Below are 17,036 nucleotides of genomic sequence, written 5' to 3' on the forward strand. Positions count from 1 at the left end.
GAGCCTGCTTCAGATTCTGTGTCTCCCTCTCTCTGCCCCTCCCCCACTTGTAGTCTATCTCTCTGTGTCTCTGTCTCTCTCTCAAAAATAAATAACCATTAAAAAAAGAAATTAAAAATAAAAAGTAAACACAACATAACCACTAAATTTTGTATGTATGTTTACATATATATGTGTGTATGTGTATATATATATTTGTGTATGTGTATGTGTATATATATATATATTTGCATGTGTGTATGTAAATCTGACTTGGGAAAATATTAGAGTAGATCACAGGGAATTTTATTGCTTTATTTCCATATACCAAATGCCCACTAATCTGCTCTTGCTATGATCAAAACAGTCATCACAAACACCATAATGAAAAAAACCCACATGAAGAATCGGTCTATGACTTTTGCAACTTTCTTCCACTCACTCCCCTTGGAATTGGTGGCCTTGTGGTCTTTGAGGCACTTGGCAATGTACTCGATATTCCTTGTCAGCACTTTGTACCGTGCACAGTAACTGTCAGCATCCTGTGGGTTCTCACCCTGGCATCCCAAGTCATTCTTTAAGAGCTTGTTTATTTCCTTCTTTCTGGGAAGGTCTTTGTTCCTGTCCATGTTCAGATTTGGCTCTGGAAGTTTGCCATAAACCTTTGTGAGGTGGGTTCGCTCCCTGTTGTGGCGGGGACTAAGGCAGCTCTCACCCACATCGTAGACACACAAGACCCTGGACATGTATTTCAGGATGACCACCCTGGCCCAGTGTGGCACTGGCCGGGCCTCGGCCCCACAGAAGTGGATATTCATCACCATAATGGTCAGCGCGGTGGAGGCTGTGATCAAAGCCATTGTGGCTATGTAGTATTTACCTGGAAAATAACCACAACCGAGTTAGCTTAAAATTGTCCTTATGTTTGCCCCCCCTCCAAAAAAAAAAAAAAAAAAAAAAAAAGAAAGAAAAAAAAGAAAAGAGAAGAAAGAAAAAGAAAAAAGAAACGAACACCTTTTCTAGGGAAGCTGTATACACTAATGGTTACTAGTATAAACTTCTGAAATCAAACTTTTTGGGTTCAAATGACAGCTCTATCACTTAGTAGACTTGTGGCCTAGAGCAAGCTATACCATCCTGCTATGCCTCAGCTTCCTTCTCTGTAAAATGAGCATAATAATTAGATATACAGGCATACGTGAGGCTTAATGGAGATGATGCATGTAAAGTTCTGAGGACTGTCTCTTGCACTGAGTTAGTTTTCTAAATGTTTGCTGAGATCATGATGTGAAAAAATCCCACTTTCAACAAACAACGATCTTGGCCAGCTCCCAGAATTGTCTTCAGACCTCTTTACTGTTGGGTAAGAAAGGAGGCACTATGTCACTGTTTGTCTTTAACATGTGATTGCATAAAGCAAATATTCATGAAAAAGGAAAGTTAAGGAAGGAATTAATAAAGGTGAAGGCACAAATTTATAAAATTTAGAACAACAACAACAACAACAAAAAAAAACAAAGCAAACCAAAGAAAAAGCTATTTGAGAAGAGGAATAAAATTGATAAACCTTTGATACAGCCACTCACAGAATACAGGCAGGGTGGTGGTGGGGAGGGAGAGAGAGAGAGAGAGAGAGAGAGAGAGAATATAAAAGAAGTAACAGGATAGAAATTTAGAATACAATAAAACAATATTATAAATAGCTGTACAATAATATATTTGAAAACCTAAATGAAATTTCTAGAAATACATAAGACATCAAATTTAGCATAAAAAAAAAGGAATAGGAAAGCTCCAGAGTTGGTTTTATAGATGAGTTTTACCAAACTTTTACAAGTTTGTGCATGTCTTATACAAGTCTTACCATGTCAAGTTGTTCCAGAAATAGAAAAAGAGAAAACTGCCTATCTCCTATTATGAAGTCAATTTAGCCTTGATTCCAAAAATAACAAGAAAGGAAATATTAAGGGCATTTTACTTACAGATGTATTTGAGAAAGTCCTATAAAAATTATTAGCTAACTAAATCTACTAGTGTCTTAAAATGATAATTCACCATGATAAAGGAGGGTTTAACTCAACATCAGAAAACCTAATTCACTATATTAATGGGGTAAAGGAAAAAGCTCAGATGATAATCTTAACAGATGAAAACAATGTACTTGATAATTTCATCATCCACTCATTATTTGTTAAAAGCTCAAAGTAAACTCAGAATAAATGGGACCTGTCTTAATATGCTAAAGACTATGGGCCAGAAGCTTAGATACAATACTACACTTCTTCGGAAAACTTAAACACATTTCTATAAGATTAGAAATGTATTTCATAGGTGCTGCAAATGACACATTGTAATAGTTAATAAACATGCTCAAGATCTGTGTGCACCTTTCCTAGAAAGGAATTATTTCCTAGAAAGGAATATTATCACAGACACAGAATAAGTAATGTTGCAAAATTTCTGACACACATCCCAAGACTTCTCTCTTTAAAGCTTTAGCCAGCTTTCCATTGAATGTCACTTGTAAAGAAGAAAGAGAGATCTGCCAATTGTTCTTGCCTCAAATAGGTTGTGATTAGAGGTCATCACTGTCAATAATTTCTGTCTCAGGAGAGGCAATAGAAATGCCAATACACTTCTTCCTCTTTATTAGTGGTGTGGGGGTGGGGCAGAGAGAACTCTCTGTGTCTATTTCTCAAAAAGGTGAGTGTGTGTGTGTGTGTGTGTGTGTCCGTCCGTGTGTACATGCATCTGTGTTTTTTGCTCTCCAAACAGGGAAACCAACATAGCAATGTCTGAATATTGGGTAATATTGGATTCAGTAGAGGATAAAAGGGCAGTACAACATCCCTTTCATATTGGTCTCTAAGTCTCTAGGTGTCCTGAAATTTCTCCTAATTGTCTACTTTAAGAACCAGAAATTAGGTCTAGCCTCTGATTCTGGGAAGCATCTATTACAACAGCAAGTCATTGAGACAGATGTGTTGGAGCTGAGTAGGACCCAGGTGGCAGGGTGCAGGTAGGAAAGGTGTTAGGAGGGGCCTCAAAATGAGGTAAGGAAAAGAAGGGGAGGCAGGGGTGGGTAGTCTCTGTTTCCACATCTACCCTTAGAAGGACATTTTGTTAGAGCAGAGTATTGAAAATGTGGCCTATCCTAGAATCACCTTAGATTCCCAACTCTTGCCCAAGATTGCTAAATCAAACTCTTTAGATGTAGGAATCTACATTTTAACAAGTTCTCCCATATCTACTATACCCAATAAAGGCTAAAGATTATTCTCTTAAGGGAAGATGATGGGCTTAAAAATAGTCAACTATTTCTATCATGTTCGCCGTCTTTCCCAAGAAGAAATCCCTTGTGATGTGAAAAGATAATAATAGTCACTACTTACTGGATACTTACCATATGCCAGCTCCTACCTTAACCAATGACACAATGAGTAGCAATTACACAAAATTTTCAGGTGATGAAACAGAAACTAAAAGATGAAGTATCTTGCCTAAGATTGATCATTAAGAAATGAGTGGTGAGATCAGAGTTCAAATGCAGATTTCTTTAACTTCAAAATCATGGCCTTAACTTCTAAGTCAATGAAACAGAAAGTGCATCAAAATCACCCAGAGGCCTTGTTAAAACAGATTGCCAGGGTTTGCTCCCAGAGTTTCTAATTCAGTAGTCTGGGTGGGCCCTGAGAATTTGCATTTTAAAATGATGCTGCACTGTGGGTCCAGGGACCACACTTTGAGAAGCACTGCTCTAAACTATATTACCTCTCATTTCCCTTTTGTGTAAACCGGAGGCCATAAGACTAGTTTTGGAAAACAGCCATATCTGTTTTCAAAGATGCCAACTGAAGACACTAAATGAAGTATGTGACAGCCTGTGTTGAGTCTGAGGTTGACCTAATTGTTATGAGTTTAAAGGAACAGATACAATCCCAGTCACTACAAAGCTAGTCTCAAAGTGTGAGACACTTGAACTCACCTATCAGAGGTACATTTTCTGAGGCCGGCATGATCTCTGCCACCATGAGCTGAAATACAGTCATGGCCAACAGGATGGTCACTCCCAAGGAGACCTTTTCCCCAGAGGCTGCTGGGAGATAAAAACTCAAGGGAGCCAGAAAAGATATGAGGACGCATGGGATGAGGAGGTTGACGATATAGAATGAGGACCTCCTCTTCAGAAGGAGAGTGAATGTCACATCTGGGTAAGGCTCAGAGCAGCAGCCATAGGAGATCACATTCTTCACAGCAGGCATGCCATGGACCTCCCACTCCACATCTTCGATGAAGTCAGAGAGGTCTCCACTGTCTAGGGCATTGAATATGTCCACCTGGTTGCCGTTGTAGGTCCAGGAACCAAAGGTCAGATTGCACTGCTGGTTATCAAAGGGGAAATAGGTGACATCCACTACACAGGAGCTTTTGGTGATGGCTGGTGCATCCCAGGTGATTAGCCCATCATACCGCAGAACCACGTTGGTGTTCACAGGCTCAGAAGATTCATCATCAGCCCTGGAGGCCAGAGGAGGAATATGAAAGCTGCTCGTCAAGACAACTCATCAACTCCCTCACTCCAAACAGCTCATGGCCCTGTGGCCATCACTTCAGTGCCTCTGGCAATGGGTCACCATTCTCCCTGTCACCCTGGCTGAAAGTCAGAACCAATTCCAATTTGCCCCTCTCCTCCATCTCCTGTAACTACTCAGGGCCAACTTCTCCGGAATTCTTCCTTTAAAGCATCTCTGCTCTATGTCCTTTCCTCTTCATTTCCAAAGCCAGTTTCTTAGTCCAGGTATAATGATTCAAGCATCTAGACAAAAAGTAACCCTGTTGAGGCTGAATTCTAACAGGGAGGCCTGCTTACCTGATTTTATTGACCTTGGACACAAGAATATTAAAATAGCCTTTTGTTGCGATTGGAAGAGTTGTACATGTTTATCATAGAACATTTGAAAAATGCAGACAAAAATTCATTTACCCATAACCTAAGAAATAATAATTTATTCTAGGTATATCTTCTTTTTGCTTTATCAACATTTATGCCTGGGTACAGAATTTCTATTTTCCTTTAGAGAGTGACTTTTTCTACCATCATTAGAAGGCAGATGAAATGTTCATCAAGGTGCCCCAGCCTCCTCTGGCCAAGGGCTAGATCCAGCTGATTCACTCTCCCTGGAGTTTAGATCTTACGTAGAGGGACCCAAAGACCAAAACCAGTCGCCCTGGTGGTGCTTCCTAATAAAACAAACCAGCTCAGGAGTCCTTGCTTCCTCAAACTCTAGAGCAGTCTCAGGGTGTCCTTTCTAAAAACTGGTCATTGATTTTCTTCGCCCTTTATTTTTTAAAAATGTTTATTCATTTTTGAGAGAGAGACAGAGACAGAGCACAAGTGGGGGAGGGGCAGAGAGAGAAGGAGACACAGAATCCCAAGCAGGCTCCAGGCTCTAAGCTGCCAGCCCAGAGCTTGACATGTGACTCGAACTCATAAACCATGAGATCATGACCTGAGCCAAAGTCAGACACCGACTGAGCCACCTAGGTGCCCTTTTCTTCCCCCTTTAATTCAATGAGCTGCACCATGCCCTTCCAACAAACCCCTTTTTTCACAAAGTAGTCAAAGTCAGTTTTCAATGCTCACAACCTTAAATGATACGTTTCTATTCACATTTAATGCGTATTTTCCAGTCTCCCTTATAATTTTTTCCCTACAAAACATATTATGGTTAAATGTAATGTGAAAGGCATCCTGGATTGGATTCTGGAATAAAAAGCACATTTGTGGAAAAACTGGTGAAATCCAATAAAGTCTGTAGTTTAACTAATAACATTGTATTAGTTTTGACGAATGTACTGTTATATAAGATGTAACATCAGGGGCGCCTGGGTGGCGCAGTCGGTTGAGCGTCCGACTTCAGCCAGGTCACGATCTCGCGGTCCGTGAGTTCGAGCCCCGCGTCGGGCTCTGGGCTGATGGCTCGGAGCCTGGAGCCTGTTTCCGATTCTGTGTCTCCCTCTCTCTCTTCCCCTCCCCCGTTCATGCTCTGTCTCTCTCTGTCCCAAAAATAAATAAACGTTGAAAAAAAAATTTAAAAAAAAAAAAAAAAAAAAAGATGTAACATCAGGGGAAGCTAGGTGAAGGGTATATAGGAACTCTCTGTACCATCTTTGCAACTTTTCTGGAAATCTAAAATTATCCTGACATAAAAAAATTATTTTAGCATAAAAAGGATGATACAAAATTTTAAATGTGGTTATTCATTCATATTCTCCTGCAACATTATTTTCACGGCTGATAGTTTTCCTTTATATTCCATTATATAGAGATGCCATACTTATTTAACCCATCTGTTGATGCTTAACATTGTCAGTTTCCATGATTTGCATTTATAAACAATGCTGTAGTGAATGTCCCTGTAATTGAATCTTTGCATTTATCCACTGACTCTTTCCTTAGGTTAAATTGCTAGAAGAACATGTGCTGGATCAAAGAACTGGCATGTTTTAAAGTATTTTTTTCCACTTCTTAAAAATTGGGCACCACAACATTAATTGTAATGGTCTGAAGTGGACCAAATCAGACCATTATAGTTAACCTTGTGGTGCTCAAATTTTAAAGATGGCCTTTAATGAGGGTTTAGAGAGGAGGATCTTTAGAATGGGTCTTTGTGAAGATAACAAGCTGAAGTCATTTGAAAATCCCTGAACCTATCCTCTGTAACAATGAGAAATGTATGTAGTTAGCTAAATGAGAAGTGAGAACTATGTGTGAACAGAGAATATCACTCACCCATCCTGCCATCTTGGTATAGAGGGAGAGAATCTCAGGATCAGAGAGAATCTCTTTGGACATTTCCAAAATAAAAAGAAGCCCCTGCTTTCTTTCCAAGGCTAACTTCCTTTCCGATACTGTGATTCCTGTCCTCCCAGGTTTCCTTCAGGATTCTGCATCTCTTGGTTCTCCTTTTTTTTTTTTTTTTTTTAATGTTTATTTATTTTTGAGAGAAAGAGAGAGAGAGAGAGTGGGGGAGGGGCAGAGAGAGAGGGAGACACAGAATCCAAAGCGGGCTCCAGGCTGTGGGCTGTCAGCACAGAGCCTGACACAGGGCTCGAATCCATGACCGTGAGATCATGACCTGAGCCAAAGTCGGATGCTCAGTAGTCTGAGCCACTCAGGTGCCCCTCTCTTGGTTCTTCTTATTCTATATCATCTAAACCTTTCCCAATGCTGTTCCATGAAAGGGCGGGCCTACGCCGGCCGACTCCATCTTGTTCTGTGTCCTTCACCTTGACCACGCCTCCTCCCCTTGAGTAACCTCCCACTCACCTGCCTAACAGGACTCCGACCCTTCCCCAGACCCTTCCCCAGCCAATCGGCTGAGGCCACAGCCATTACTTACCTCACCAACTGCCCCTAGGCCCCAATAAAACCTTTGTCCTTTTGAAACTCGCTCTCTCTCCCCTGTATCTCACCGCTGCATCGGTGCAGGTAGGGGATTGAGCTCGAGCTAGCTCGAATAAAAGCTCTTTTGCTTTTGCATCAGACTCGGCTCCCTAGTGGTCTTTGGTGATCACGAATTCTGGGCATAACATTCCATAGTCTCTCCTACCAGCTTTCCTTCCTCTCAGACACTTCTCACTTCCCGCCTCTTTTTCTATACACTGGAAGTGATACACGTTGCTGTCACTTCCCCATCTTGCTTTTATTCTTACAGTTTGGCTTCTTCCCAATGTGTCCTCTTTCAAAGGTCATTCATGACGCAAACAGCAAATATAAAGACCTATTCTAAATTCCTATCCAGTTCAATTCTTCCCAAACATTTCACACTGTAAGTTTCTAGACATCCTTTCTTCCCTGTGGTTTCTATGACACAACTCTCTCTCACATCTTTTTCCACCCTTTTAGCCATTTCTTCTATATGTCTTCTTTAAACGTTTTCAGTGAAGAGTTTCACCAGCTTTATCCACAGTCATTTTCTTTCCTTCCTTGAGTAGTTCTATGAGGGCTCAAAGGGCTTTTGGTATCTCTATCCCTGACCTTCTTTCCAGGTTTAAGAATTGCCTTTTCAGTTTCTTCATTGGTTGTCTCCATGTGGATGTTCCTTTGGCCCCCCAAACTGAATAGATCCCACACCAAACTCATCATTTTTTTCCTCAAACCTGTTCCTCTTCCCCTCCTTTACTTCTAAACTCATCTAACAAGTTTGCCATTTTCTTAACCACCTAGATGACTTAAGCGAGCCCTAATGCTAAATTCTAGACAAAGTCTGTCCATATATGATAAGGTACCCAATTCTTTACTAGGTCTAAAACAAGTGTTAACATGGCCCACTGAAACCCAACCATTAGGGTCACCTGGCTATCTCAGTTGGTGGAGCATGCGACGCTTGATCTTGGGGTTGTGAGTTTGAGCCTGACATTAGGTATAGAGATTACTTAAAAAAAATGGGGGGCACCTGAGTGGCTCAGTTGGTTGGGTGTCTGACTCTTGATTTTAGCTCAGATGATGATCTCATGGTTCATGAGTTCTAGCCCCCGCATCGCATGGTCAGCGTGGAGCCTGCTTAGGATTCTCTCTCTGCCTCTTTCTCTCTCGGCTCCTCCCCCACTCATGCATGCACTTTCTTTCCCTCTCTCAAAATAAACAAATAAACTTAAAAAAAAACAAAAATTAAAACATCTTGAAAAAAAAAAACAAACCCAACCATTAGAACTCTCTCATGGGGCATCTGGGTGGCTCAGTCAGTTAAGCTTCGGACCCTTGATTTTGGTTCAGGTCATGATCTCAGTGTTGGTGACATCAGGCTCCCATGTCAGGCTTTGCACTGTCAGCCAGGAGCCTGCTTGGTATTCTCTCTATCCCTCTCTCTCTGCCCCTCCCCTGCTCTCTCTTGCATATCCTCTCTCTCTCTTTCTCTCTCTCAAAATAAATACATGAACTTTAAAAAAAAAAAAAGAACTCTCTCATAATAAATGTACATTCAGAATTTCTGTAATCCAGTCTTTACCCAGTGTAATGTTAGGAATCCTTGTAGCCTTTTGCACTAACCATTATATTGGCCATATACTTAGACTAAACAACCTTACTAGAACTCTGAGCCAAAATTTATTTATTCTTTTACTGATCTGGTAACAGAGCCAGTATCTGCTTCAATAACTATATTGCTAAAGAGCTCACTATCTTTTGGGAACATTCATTGCTCAAGTTATTCGCTATGATTATTTTTTAAACTGTTTATCTTCCCTTTAACTTTTAATAGTCTTGGATTTTAGAGCAATTCTCTCTTTTCTTTGCCTTATTTTCTCCTTGGTTGACTAACATAGCTATCAAGTCTTCCCAAGGACTTCTTGCTTCCAAACTAAGTATCAACAAATTCAACTGCTCCTCACATGAAGTAACTTCCAGACCAATAACCATCCTGCACACACCCTAACAAGTGTAGCCCTGTGGGTTCAGGCACCAGTGGTGAATCTAGATGTTAAGCATCTTCCTGCCCAATCTATATTTATCACAACTGATTGGATCACTACCATATACTCCTCTTTCCTCTCCCACCACCACTCAGAAAGCCTATTTTGTGGTCTACAAGGTTGTGTACTACCTTCTCAGAAATAATAAGAATATTATATCTGGGATCAGAAGAGTCTGCAGGTCCAGGGATTCAGCTGGAAGGGCCAGGGTCAAGAAAATGGCTATGACCAAGGTCCCTTCTTTGCCTGATCCTATAACTCTCTTCTATTCTCATTTCAGCTGGGTATAGGAATGCAAATGGCATCCAACCATAACTACATTTAGAGTTTCCTCTAAGTAATAAAATTCTGATATTACTGAGAAGGAGAATGCAAAGCAGAATAAAGGATCTGAAACAGAACTATCTGGGACAGGAAGGCAGAGAAGACTGAAGAGTCAAGCCAGAGGAATAGAAAAGAGTTGATTAATCAACGTGGTGAAAAGATTCCCTGAAAGGGACAGGGAATAGAACTCACACACCTCAAGGCCAATGATCTGGGGAGAAAGGGGGAGGGGGAATGGGGATAGAATTTAGGAAAGCCACAGTAGGTTTGTATGAGCTCATGAGCACACAACTGGCTTCTGTAACAACAGGGGACTGGGGTAGATCTAACTTAGGTTACCATGCAAGCTTGCAAAGAAGCATGTCAGTAAGAGTTGCTCACACCTTTAGCCAATCAAAGCAGAGGGAGGAGAAGAACTAGCACTCTACTTTCCAGGAAGAACTGTTAGAATTGATAGGATACTGATAATGATCTATGTAAACTATATTCTCTGATTACCTGTGCCTGGTGAGTGAGAGGAACTAATGGACAATGTGGCTCATTCTCTTGCCTTCTCTGTGTGTGTGTGTGTGTGTGTGTGTGTGTGTGAGAGAGAGAGAGAGAGAGAGAGAAGAGTGTAGAAACTGGACTAATAAAGCACTAACACTTGGATGTTGTCTTGCTTGAAAAGAATATGGAAACTCCCCCTGGCCACTCAGAATGGAGAAAGGTCAGCAGGATAGGTACTACAATTCAATAGGTCATGTCCCTTGGATGAGTTCTCTGAGTTGGCTGCAACTCACCAATGTTTCTTCCTGAAGGGAAACTCATGCGCACTAGAAGGTTGAGTTTTCAGGAGAGCTCCCTTGAACTGCCCCTCATTCACCCTGTTCTGACTCAAAGAGGAACCTTTCCCAACCCACAGGAACTTGGGTTCCAGAATAAAAAGAGAGAAGCTCCTTTGAAACAGGTGGAGCTACTGAACATGAACTGTGATAGAGCAATGTGGTTCCTTCTCAAAGTGTGGTCCATGAACCAGCAGCACTGACATCTAAAGCTTACAGAAATGCAGAACATCAAACTCTATCTCAGACCTACTGAATCAAAATCTGTATTTTCACAAACTCTTCAGGTGATTTATGTGCACTTTACAATCTGGGAAACATAAACCGTACCTACCCATTTTCTCAAGGTTCCTAGCTCTGAAATCAGGAAAAGGCCAACTGATGATCTTATGATCTAGTTTATCTTCCACTGCAATGTCCAAAATCCACAGGTCAGCTACTAGCTGGCCCATTCTGATTTAATCTTAGTAGTATCACTGTTACTGATACATGATCTTGGAGAAGGGAGCACAACTGTTATGGGTTGAATTGTATCCCTCAGAAATGAATATGCTGAAATCCTAGCTCCCAGCACCTCAGAATGTAAATTTGGAATAGGGCCATTGCAAATTAATTAATTAAGACAAGGTCATGCTGGAGTAGGGCAGCCCCTAATCCAACACAACTTTTGTTTTTATAAAGGGAAAAAATGGACATAGACAACACATTGAAGAACGGCATGTGAAGAGGAGGGCAGAGGTCAAGGTGATACTTCTACAAGTCCAGGGAAAACAAAGATGGCCAGCAACCACCAGAAGCTAGAGGAGAGGCATGGAACATATTCTCCTTCATAGCCTCAGAAAAAACCAACCTTGTACTTCTAGCCTCCAGAACTGTGAGCTAATATATTTCTGCTGTTTAAGCCACCCAGTTTGTGGTACTTTGTTAGAGCACCCTAGGAAACCAATACAACCTATAAAATTGTTTCTCATCCAAAAGGGGAACATAGCTCTAAGCTTTTATGACCCATTATTATATTACCTAAGATTCTATGACCATGATTTCAGGGTCTAGATACATGAATTGGTACTTCATGCATGTTTTAAATATCTTTTTTCATTATGTGTCAATTCTGTTAAATCAGCAAGTTCATTCCCAAGTAATGACTGACTTGTACTTACTTGTTATATAGGACAATATCTGGCCTCCATACCAGGTCACTGGGGATCCTGATGGAATCCAGTCCATCATACTGGTCTCGATCCCACGTGAGATATGCATCATGCCAGATTTGGCGGATCCATAAATAGGCAGTCAGAATCTGGTTTCTTTCATCCTGCACAAGTAACCATGATAGAACTCTGTCCAGTAGACACCTCAACCAAATGCCTTCCATCTCTAGAACACTTGTTCCTCGCAACAGAAATTCCAAGGGCACAAATCTGCTTTCATTAAATAAATGAGAGCTTTTCTAGTCTAACCCTTTGACTGACTGCCAAGGCCATATTTTTTTCTACTTAATTTACTGTTCTGAATGTAAAGTGGACAAATGTTGAAGCCATCAGATCTTTGCATGGATCAACAGCCCAAATTTCTCTGAAAATTGATCAACTGATGATTCACTTGAATGAGTAAGTCAGAAAATATCTATAATATACAGAAGAAAGTCTTTCAAGTTTCATAACTTTGTGTAATTAAACGCCTATAAGCACTGAATAAGATACGCCATGTTAAAACACTACCTTTCTTTAAAAAAAAAAAAAAAACAGGAATAAAACTCATGTAACATAAAACTCACCATTTAGCCCTCTTAAAATGTATGATTCAGTGGATTACAAAGTTGTACAACCATTACCGCTATCTAATTCCAGAAAATTGTTGTCAGCCCAAAAAAGAAACCCTATGACCATCAGGCCATCACTCACGAGTCACTAGTTCTTCGACAGCCCCTAGCAACCACTACTCTGCTTTTTGTCTCTATGGTTCTGCCTATTTTGGACACCTCATAGAAAGGGAATCCTACAATATGTGACACCATCTCTGTCTAGATGATCAAGACTTACTCTTAATGGCCAGGATCAGGTAACATTTAGTGAAATTACTTTTGTAGAGAGCACCTCTCCTTGGTATTCCCTTCCTCCACCAGCTTGCACATGTTGCTGTCTGTTCTTACTCCCTCTCAAATTCTGGGTAAGACATCTCTTTGGAAAGCACTGTTAGCTTCATCCTTAGCACCATTTCAAAGAGTCACCACTTTATGTTACTTACCATGTCCTTAATCTGAGAAAGTGTAATCTGCAGGGTGACATTCAGGACTTTATCTGTATCTTCTACTGGACGAAGAGCATTGGAATAATCTTCAAAAAGGTCATTAAACAATTTCTGAGCATATTTTCCATCTGCTGTTTCTACAGCTGCTCAAAAAGAGTGTCCTGGATCAATATTCAATGTCATATATATTTCAAAGCAAAGAACAACAAACTGAGGACCAGAACTGGGCAGGACCCAGCATCAGCTAGGGACAAGCTTTGGGTATATTTTTCTGGTGAGTCAATAAGAGGCACAAACACTTCCTGGCAGTTAGAGCATTTGTTCTGTTTTCTGGCCCACTCCCACCAAAGAAGTGGCCCCCAAATGAGCTGAGATGGTTACACACCCATCAGCCTCTTACCTCTCAATCTGGAGACAGCAAAGTAAATCCAGCAAAAGGAGATGCAGGAATGGGGCCAGTTCATCTTTTTCCTGAGCCTTTAGAAATTCCCAGCCACGCAGCAGTCTTCCACTTGCCTCCGTGAATTGGAAGGGTCTGGGTACAAAGATCTCACTCTGCCACAGGCAGAGTTTCGCCAAGGCAGATGGAGAGCTCAGGCTTGCGATCACCTGGGGCCCCAGATCCTGAGATCCATACCCACCCTCCCTCCCCTCTGGTAATCTGAGCCAGGCAGCTCTGGCAGCAGAGATGCAGGAGGCTGGGTGGGCTAGATCCGGCAGTGGTGATCTAGGGGAGCTGTCCCAGCTGGGGATCCCTAGTCACTTTCAGCAGGGATATCCAGACCAAACTTTCAGATGAAGACAAGTAGGAACCCAACACTCCGGAGACTCTGCCAAAGCAGAACGGGCACTTTCTCCACATGCAGCAAGCAGATTCAGCCTGAGTCTAATGACAAAGGGAAGCCAAGCAGAACCTTCCCTCATGAGGCAGCCTCTGGAGAGGCCCTACGAATGCGCTTCACGAGGCATTTGCAGAGGGAAAGAGATCAGTTTCATGATCTCCAGAACAGATTACCTTCTGCTTCAACCCCTTCAAGATCTGGCACGTGTCTCCTGTGGTAATGTGAGTGAATATGGGGAGAGGGGCTGGGAGAAGAGCATTCACTCCCTTCGGAAGCCGCGCTGCAATCAGGATTTGAAGCCCAAGACCTAGGTTTGACTGCAAGCTCGAACCCTTCCTAGCTCTCTAGTACTAAGCTTTCCTGAGCTGGAGACCAGGAACATAATATTCTCTTGCTCCCAGCACTACTGGGATCTTTATGTGAAATCACCCTAAAAAAAAATTGTAAAGCACCATGTAAGTGTTAGTAATTTTTGCCTCTCATTTTCCAGATCCAGAATGTCTATATTTATCGAGTCACCCAGGGTTTACTAGCTCTAAAAAAAGAAACATGGTTCAAAGGCCAATCAAATCAGCACAAAAATGATTCATAACTAATGAGGATATTACTGAGAATGCTGTTTCTTTGAATTTGAATGCTACTTTATTTAATTTCACAGTCATTTCTCACACGTGATCTAATTTTGCTCCCACGAAAGAATGTCAATTTCCAATTGCCATCACTTACTCCTCTGCTTGCCTGGGGAAACTGCCTTGGAAAACCAAATTAAGATCCTTTGGTTGCCTGGAATCAGAGCAAGGAAATTTGATAGCTCTATTTCATCAGGTTACAGCCGGCTGATGAGTCACCCTGTCCCTCTTCAGGAATATATCCTTCGAGTGGAACAGACACTCAAGCCATCAGCTAAGTGTGTTTCCTAATTGCCTGTGCCCTTGTGTGGATTGTGAAGACATTATTTTCCTGCTGCCCCCAGTCTGACTCACCCATCAGATGACAGTTCCTGCTGTAAACCCTCAGGCCTCCTTCAACAAACATCTGCTCTGGAGTCTCAGAGGCTGAAGGTCCTTTTGAAATTGAGTTGAACACCTCGTTTTCACACGAGGAAACTGAGGTCTAGAGATGTTGAGTAGTTTGCCTCTAGCAGCACTTGGCCAGGCCACCTGCCCCAACCCAGGGTGCTCCCCAGCTAATACACCCCTCCTCCTTTTGTTGTTCACCCACCTGGCAATTGACAGCAGCTGGGTGATGAAGTCTCCTGCTTAGAGAGTCTCTACCTGTGTTTCTTTGATCCTTCCTGACACTCAGAACAGCCCCTGGGGAGAGGTGCTGAGTGAACACTTGGTGCTGGTACTGCTGCCTGGAAGGTGATCATCCCTGGTGATCTTACTGTTCTTAATTAACTCGGTGCATTCATTTTGGTCACTTACAATTTGTTTAAATGCTTAACAGTCGATAATAACCTACAATGTTAACACAATCCAAGTTAAAGCAGTACTTTTGGGGGTGGGGGCAATTCTGCCTCTTAGGGCAAAGATGCTAATGACCAAAAGCAAACTCCACCCCAATTCATTCTAAAAGAACAATGCATGAACAAAGAATTTCAACAGAGATGTAAAATAGGCTTAAATATTCATTCTAAAAACAACTATTAGGTGCTTTCCTAGGGACCTGCCTATCTTTATCCAATCACTCAGCTCCAAACTGTATAAAAAAGAAACCTGTAATATGGCAGTCCCATGCTTTTCAGGACACTAAATGAAAAAAAGAAATCTGTTGAATTCACTATTTAGGGTTAAGGCTGAGAAGCAGGCGGATATTCTTTAGACTGATTTACAATGAATATAATCTGAATAAATCTTAGCCATCCAGAAATGTGGACCCTCCAAATATACCCCATTTCCTGAGTGCCTCATTAACTTAGGGTCAGCCATATCCAATGGCATATTTATCCAGGTTAACAAAGCACTCAGATATTTAAGTTTGGAATCATGGTTTTCATGCCAACAGCTACCTTTTCCCAGCTTGTGGTACTAGTTCTGAACAGCATCTCACCATAGTTTATGCAAAATCATCACCCAATAGAGTATACTCTGGCCAGAAAAAGGGGACCCACAATTCAAAGAATTTCTAGGAGGCACAGGGCACCTGGATGGCTCAGTCGGCTAAGCATCTCACTCTTGATTTCAGCTCAGGTCGTGATCTCACAATTTGTGAGATCCAGCCTTGAGTCAGGCTCTGTGCTAACAGCATAGAGCCTGCTTGGTATTCTCTCTCGCCCTCTCTCTCTCAGCCCCTACCCTGCCTGTGCACACATGTGTGTGCCCGAGCATGTTTTCTCTCTCTCTCCCAAAATAAATAAATAAATCTCAAAAAAAAAAAAAAAAAAAAAGAATTTCCAGAGAGCACAATAATCTTTTCAACATCTGCACCTTTTGAGAGGTGGTGGTCCCTTGCCACAAGTTCACAGACAAAGTATTCTAGCCATTTCAGAGTTTCTGGGAGCCAAATCCTCCCTAATGGACCAATTTTGAGGTACTTGTTTGTTGCCAAAATGTAATATAATGATATTAGAGACATTCTATAAGATCATAATACTTTTTAAAAAATTTTAATGTTTTATTTATTTTTGAGAGAGAGACAGAGAGACAGAGCATGAGCAGGGGAGGCACAGAGAGAGAGGGAGACACAGAATCTGAAACAGGCTCCAGGCTCTGAGCTGTCAGCACAGAGCCCGACGTGGGACTCAAACCCACGAACCATGAGATCATTACCTGAGCTGAAGTCAGAGGCTTAACCAACTGAGCCACACAGGCACCCCCATAATATTTTCAATATAACTTATTACATAACCAAACATATCTATTGCAGAAAAATTAGAAAGTACAGAAAAGCACAATGAAGGGAAAAGAAAGGTCACCCAGAAGAATCCAACCATGCAGAGAGAGATAAGGTTCACACGGCAGCCATCTTTTTTAAAATGCCCATGGAACTGTGTTGTCATGTCTTTGAGACCTGGAAGGACACAGGCCATTAGCAGAATTCTGTCTTGCTCATGAACACATGGAAGTGCAGAGGATGCTTCTAAATACTCGTTTCCTGTTCCCATGGGGTTGCATTGTAGTTCACACACAGTCTACCTTCAAGGGTCTCCCAGTCTTTGCTGTCCCTCTCCCCACCCCCAGGGTCCCTACTCAACCCTTTTGGGTTGAAGCTTTGCCCATTGTGGTCAAGCCCCCCGGGAGGAGGCGGTATCCCTGGCTCCATTCCAGAAGAATGATGGCAGTGTTTCCACCCCTTGGAAATAGAACTCCTGCCTGACAGAGAATTCTAGTGAATTATTTTG

The 17,036-nt window shown here is 41.7% G+C and overlaps 1 protein-coding gene across 1 annotated transcript; it reads right to left on the bottom strand.

The window, feature by feature from the left end:
• Positions 1-273: 273 nt before the first annotated feature.
• Positions 274-15,915, bottom strand: CHRNA9 (cholinergic receptor nicotinic alpha 9 subunit). The gene is made up of 5 exons (XM_045474963.1): positions 13,252-15,915; positions 12,849-12,994; positions 11,762-11,916; positions 3,965-4,497; positions 274-859 (listed from the first exon to the last, which is right to left on the bottom strand). The coding sequence occupies exons 1-5, from the start codon at positions 13,313-13,315 to the stop codon at positions 318-320; spliced, it is 1,440 nt and encodes a 479-aa protein (XP_045330919.1). The 5' UTR covers positions 13,316-15,915; the 3' UTR covers positions 274-317.
• Positions 15,916-17,036: the final 1,121 nt, after the last annotated feature.

This window comes from Leopardus geoffroyi, chromosome B1 (genome assembly GCF_018350155.1).
Source record: "Leopardus geoffroyi isolate Oge1 chromosome B1, O.geoffroyi_Oge1_pat1.0, whole genome shotgun sequence".
Classification (NCBI taxonomy): Eukaryota; Metazoa; Chordata; class Mammalia; order Carnivora; family Felidae; genus Leopardus; species Leopardus geoffroyi.

Bases quoted from the DNA above. Each gene is read 5' to 3' on its own strand.
- CHRNA9 (XM_045474963.1), bottom strand. From the start codon at position 13,315: ATGAACTGGCCCCATTCCTGCATCTCCTTTTGCTGGATTTACTTTGCT. The intron at 4,498-11,761 runs GTAAGTACAAGT...TCTGGCCTCCAG, and splicing joins GATATTGTCCTATATAACAA to GGCTGATGATGAATCTTCTG. The intron at 860-3,964 runs GTGAGTTCAAGT...GTTATTTTCCAG, and splicing joins AGAAAATGTACCTCTGATAG to GTAAATACTACATAGCCACA.